The 6,000-nt window shown below is 48.5% G+C and overlaps 1 protein-coding gene across 2 annotated transcripts in view; it reads left to right on the top strand.

The window, feature by feature from the left end:
- The first annotated feature begins 635 nt into the window (after positions 1–635).
- Positions 636–6,000, top strand: part of LRGUK (leucine rich repeats and guanylate kinase domain containing) — a 57,642-nt gene continuing 52,277 nt past the window's right edge. Inside the window, exons 1-3 of one of the 2 annotated variants that reach the window (XM_081022757.1) lie at positions 636–1,030; positions 3,384–3,491; positions 5,670–5,751. In XM_081022757.1, coding sequence (XP_080878883.1) covers positions 761–1,030; positions 3,384–3,491; positions 5,670–5,751 — 460 coding nt within the window. In that variant the 5' untranslated portion in view covers positions 636–760. The remainder of the gene's footprint in view (positions 1,031–3,383; positions 3,492–5,669; positions 5,752–6,000) is intronic. The other variant, XM_081022756.1, reaches the window with a different exon arrangement.

Below are 6,000 nucleotides of genomic sequence, written 5' to 3'. Positions count from 1 at the left end.
GGGAAATTCTGGGCGTTTGGGCAGCCCTACATTTGGGGTGTAGTTGTTCTTTGTAACATAGTTTTTATTCAATTTAACACGGTAGCATTGAGATACATCTCTGCTTACATCAGAGCCTATGACATGCAACAGTTAGGTGGAATAAAAATAGCAAAGCAATGATAACGTTCAGATAAACATTTCTGAATACCAAAAATGTTTCAAAGTGTAAATATGCCAAAATTATTAGTTATTACAGATAGGAAATGATGTATCCGCATTACTTTTGTAGTACAGCTTAGTGTGGTAAATTAACAATAAGAATAAAAGAGTGGGGTGAATTCGTTACTTCTGGTCCTATTTTAAACGTTTGTAAATCCCTTATGATCGAATGGCTTTTGTTCTTCCTGTAAACCTCGTCGAGGTTTCCACTGCAATCGAGCGGTTGTTTTTGTGCGTGTGTGGAAATAAATAAGGAACCATTTAGAGATACAAGTTTCGTGGCAGTAAATAAATAAGCCACCATTTCGAAACCCGCGCGCTCATTTCTTTTCTGACAGGCCGAACTACACTTCCCGCGATGCACCGCGCGCGGGCTTCCCGGACGCCGTTTTCGCGCGAGGAAAGCGACTACAACTCCCGGCGGGCCTTGCGCCCCTCCCCCCTTTTCCGCCTTGTTGCCGGGCAACGGCAGGGACACAAGATGGCGTCTCCCAGGCGGCCTTTTTCCCCCTGAGAGAAAGAGAGACCGAGACCCCCACGAAGGACCCCCTTGGCCGACATGCATTCCCGCTCGGCTTTCTACGGACGCAGCGCCATCCGGAGCGCGCACAGCGGCGATGACGCCCGGTCGGGCGGGCTGCGCTCCTGGGCGACCTCGCCGTCCGTCACCTTCTCGCTCCTCCTCAGCCGCTTCGACGAGCGCTTCCCGAGGGGCATCGCCGCCGAAGGCCTGGAAGGCAACGCCACGTTCAACCAGGAGGACGAGGAGGAGCTCGCCGTCGAGGAAGAGGAGTCCACCGAGTCCGAACCGGAGCCCGAGCCCATGGAGGTGGGTGCAGGGGGGGGGGTGGTTCGCCGCCCCTAACCTGGGTTGGCATCTCTCTGTCTATAAAGGGAGGGGGCGCTACTCGGCGAACTACGGGCACGGGTTCGTTTGGGGAGGGCGCCCCTACAAGGAGAATTACGGGAGCGCCCGACCCTTCTTTCCGCGGGGAGGAGGGGCTGCCGACGTGCTATTTGGATAATTACGGGAACGGCGACCCCGCACCTATAGGGAGAAATACGGGAGTGCCCCTCTGGGGAGGCGCGCCTAGAGGGAGAAATACGGGAGGCTTATTTGCATGGTGGAGTGGAAGGGTTCGCGCTACTCGAATGATTACGGGAAGTTTTGGGTTAAGGGAGTGGGGGGGGCTCGCGTGCCCGGCCGTCCTTTGTAATAGTAATAGTAATAATAATAATAATAATAATAATAATAATAATAACAATTTATTATTTATACCCCGCCCACCTGGCTGAGTTTCCCCAGCCACTCTGGGCGGCTTCCAATAGAGTGTTAAAAACAATACAGTATTTGTTTATTTATTTACTCCATAACATTTGTATGCTGCGTTTGCAAAGCAATTTACAAAAAAGCAGAAACCCCCTGGGTAGTGCCGGGAGAAATCTTAGAGAGCTGCTGCCAGTATGTGTAGAAAACACTGAGCTAGATGGACCAATTTGAAGCTTTCTAAGGCAGCTTCTCCTCCTGATCCCATTTGGGGGAAGAGCCCATGTATCTCAAGGGGCAGAAACATAGAAACAGAGTTGGAAAGGGGCTGCTGGGAGGAGCGCAGAGAGAAGAAACGCCAAGGTGCATCTGTAGCAGCACAACCGGACGTCTTCATATACCCCAGCTGCAACAAAACATGTCTCTCCCATATCTGTCTCTGCAGCCACAGCGGACGCTGTAACTGTCCATGGTTTGAGTTTGACTTCACCCCCAAAGGCGCACTCTTCCATTGCCAATCAGGGTTGGACGGGACCACGAGGGTCATCCTGTCCATCCCCCTGCAATACAGGAATCTTTGGGCCAACACGGGGCTCGAACCCACAACCCTGAGATTAAGAGTCTCATGCTCTACCCACTCAGCTTTCCCAGGCTTTGCAGGCAGAAGGTCTGAGGTTCATTTCCCGGCAGCATCGCCTGGCAGGACTGGCGAAGAGCCGTGTCTGCAACTCTGGAGAGCCGCTGCCAGTCAGTGTAGGCAGTACTGAGCTGGATGGATCAATGGTCTGCTTCAGTTTAAGACAGTTTCCCATGTTTCTGTTTGGGAAGAGCCATAGCTCAGTGGTTGAGCACCTGTTTGGCATGCAGAAGGCTCAAGATTCTGTTCCCAATGGCATCTCCAGGTAGGACTGGGAATGGCTGTGCAGCTTGGGACCCCAGAGAGCCACTGGTCTAGATGGAGCACTGATCCGGCCTCAATAATAATAATAATAATAATAATAATAATATATTTCTACCCCGCCCATCTGGCTGGGTTTCCCCAGCCACTCTGGGCGGCTTCCAACAGAAGATTATAAATACATTTATAGCGGCTTCCTATTTGTTTTTACTGTTTAATACAATTGTTAAATTAACCACTTATGCTTATATTAAATGAAACATTCAGGCGAGGACCTAGCAATGCCAGTATAGCTCTTGTTTCATGCGTTACATCATCCGGCTGCATCCCAGGGCCCCAGAAGAGGCAAGGCGGATGGTTACTGGAACCAGGATTTTATTGAGCAAGGAACATCTGTGTGGCAAAGTAATGTTCTTAGCGTACCAACCACTTTTGTGCTGTTGCACCTACCTAAATGTGTGGAAATTATCAACGACTTGGTGGGGCATTCCTGAGGCCTCGTGCCATCCATTCTGATCTAACGCTTTTATTATATAAATAAGATGACCTACTAATTATCATAGATAAGAATAAAATAATTGCTATCCTCCCAGTTTCTGGGTTGTAGCCCAGTGATGGCAACATTCCCTAGTAAAGGCTGCAACCTCACCGCACCCCTGGCATTGGATCGTCTTCTCTCCTGGGCTGCAGCTCATCACTTTTGCCTGGTCATTGGCCTTACAAGCCAGCGCTGAGGCTGCTGTGTGCCTCACTTGGAAACGGTGTTTGAAACCCAGATATATAAGCTAATTGCCAAATGGCAGGTTTGCCAGAAATGGAAATGGGCTCCTGACACTTCTAGTCTGTAGCCCTCTGTTTATTTTGCACTGATTGAGTGAAGGTATTTGTCATGTTCCTCTGGGGAAAGGACCCAGCTGGAGCCCTAATCTTCTCTCACAGTTGGCCATACCTCTTTAGGGAGGCTGTCCGGCTTTGATTATTTTAGCCCAACCAAAACTCTGCCTTTCTCTCTCTCAGGAGGAATTTGATGGTGTGCTGACTGAAGAAATGACTGCTGAAGCTCTGCAAAAATTGGGGCGTTCAGCCCCGGGCACAGAACATGTCTACCTCGATCTGTCACTTTCGGTGAGTTAATGGCAAATAGTTTTGCGGTCAAGCTACATCCTCTCCCATTTGAATCCTTAACTTGGCCTTATTGGCTGGACTGATGACCTTTTGTTTGAGTTCATGATCATGTGCTTCTAGCCCTATCGAATATGTGATATTTGAGGCATTAGGTCTGATGCTTCATTAAGAAATCCCCTCTGCCCACTAGAACTCTGCTGCTGCAAAGGACCAATGTTACTTGAAACTGTTCTGATTTGAAATGATTGCAATGGTTGGGTGGGAAGAGTGTCCAACCTTGTCCCAAAGGCAGGGCTTTGGTTGCTTTGAGGCACTTTATAGGAAGCAGTTCATAAGTGGAATGAATTAAATAACTAGGAAATGTTTTGCATAAAACAATAATAGTGTTTCAGTCTGACACATGACAATGAGAGATCTGCATTGGCTCCCAGTACGTTTCTGAGCACAATTCAAAGTGTTGGTGCTGACCTTGAAAGCCCTAAACGGCCTTGGTCCAGTATACCTGAAGGAGCGTCTCCTCCCCCATTGTTCTACCCGGACACTGAGATCCAGTGCTGAGGGCCTTCTGGCGGTTCCCTCATTGCGAGAAGTGAGGTTACAGGGAACCAGGCAGAGGGCCTTCTCGGTAGTGGCGCCCGCCCTGATGTCCCATCAGATGTCAAGGAAATAAGCAGCTATCCTATTTTTAAAAGACATCTGAAGGCAGTCCGGTTTACGGAAGTTTTAAATATTTAATGCTGTATTGTTTTTAACACTCGATTGGGAGCCGCCCAGAGTTGCTGGGGAAACTCAGCCAGATGGGCGGGGTATAAATAATAAACTAGTAGTAGTAGTAGTCGTCGTCGTCGTCGTCGTCGTATCTCATTCAGCAGCCTCATTATTTATTATTATGCTATGTGCTTTGGTTTTTTGTAAACTGTCTTATGAAGGCAGGGCACCCCCAAATGGCAAGTTAGAATTCTTAAATGAATGATGTCCAGCTGATTGCAGATCAAATTGAGAATGTAACAGGAGAGCCTGCTTCATCAGGCCAGTAGTGAATTTGATCCACCATCCTGTTCTCCCAGTGGCCAACCAGATGCCTCTGGGAAACCCACAAGCAGGGGATGCTCTCAGTAGCCCTCTCTTGATCATCACCATCATCATCATATTTATACGACGCCCATCTGACTGGGTCACCCTAGCCACTCTGGGCAGCTTCCATCATCTACAGAAACATAACAAAACATCAAACATTAAAAACTTCCAGGTGCCTTTTAAAGGTTGTATAGTTACTTATCGTATAATTTCTCTTAGTCTTGATCCCCATCCGCTGGTGTTCAGAGGCATACTGCCTCTTAAAAGGTAAAGGGACCCCTGACCATTAGGTTCAGTCATGGCCAACTCTGGGGTTGCGGCGCTCATCTCGCTTTACTGGCCGAGGGAGCCAGCGTACAGCTTCCGGGTCATGTGGCCAGCATGACTAAGCCACTACTGGCGAACCAGAGCAGCACACGGAAACGCCCTTTACCTTCCCGCTGGAGCGGTACCTATTTATCTACTTGCACTTGACGTACTTTCGAACTGCTAGGTTGGCAGGAGCAGGGACCGAGCAACAGGAGCTCACCCCATTGCGGGGATTCAAAATGCCGACCAAGTCCTACGCTCTGTGGTTTAACCCACAGCGCCACCCGTGTCATACTGCCTCTTAGGGTAGAGGTAATGTATTCTTTGGGTAGGGAGGAGAGGGGGAGGGAGACAAGCAAAGGCAGCAACAGGACCTGCTACAGTGGGGATGGTGGTTTTGGGTTTGGAGCACATTGTTTTGGAGCTATCTGTTGTGTTTGGTAACTGTTGTCAGCCGCTTTGAGGACTCTGGTTGAAAAGAAAGGAAGCAAACAGGGGTCATGGAGACAAGTTGGGGATTCTGTTGGTGTATCCCGACTCCCCTTACCTGGACACAGACATGCTCCCATATACCATACGTTAATGGAACTTGAACATTAGGTTGTTAATTTGCCCCAGTAGGTGAGAGGATGATGGCCAAATAGGACTCGAGGGGATGAATTCTTTTTGGAAAGACTTTAGGGGGTTAATGAAGAACCTCATTTTCAGAACTGTGCCTTGGTGTCTTCTTGAAAGAGAAGGCAAGTGCAGGGTTACACATGCTAACTCCTTTCCCCCGTTTTCTTCCCACAGGACCGCAAATTAAGTGACATTAGCATTCTCTGCAGATACGTCCACCTTGAGAAGCTAGATCTTTCTTACAATAAACTTGATGGTACGTAGCTGCCACTTTTGTAAGTCTCTTGGCTGTAAAGCTCTTTCGGGTATAAGAAAATCAAGAAGAAAGGAGGAGAAAACAATGAGAATGCTAACATTACAACGTGGCTTGGAATGAAAATAAGAGTGGTCCCTGCAAAGGATGTAAGGAGGGTTGGGAGAAGTCCTGAGCACATAAGAGGGAATGGTCTGTACAGAGGCCTGTGAGTGTGCAGGAATCCTGCAAGGTATGGAATCTGCCAATTGT

Source organism: Podarcis pityusensis (genome assembly GCF_964106645.2).
Source record: "Podarcis pityusensis genome assembly, chromosome: 10".
Lineage (NCBI taxonomy): Eukaryota > Metazoa > Chordata > Lepidosauria > Squamata > Lacertidae > Podarcis > Podarcis pityusensis.
The sequence above is the reverse complement of the archived record's forward strand: the minus strand, read 5'-3'. Positions and strand labels throughout refer to the sequence as shown.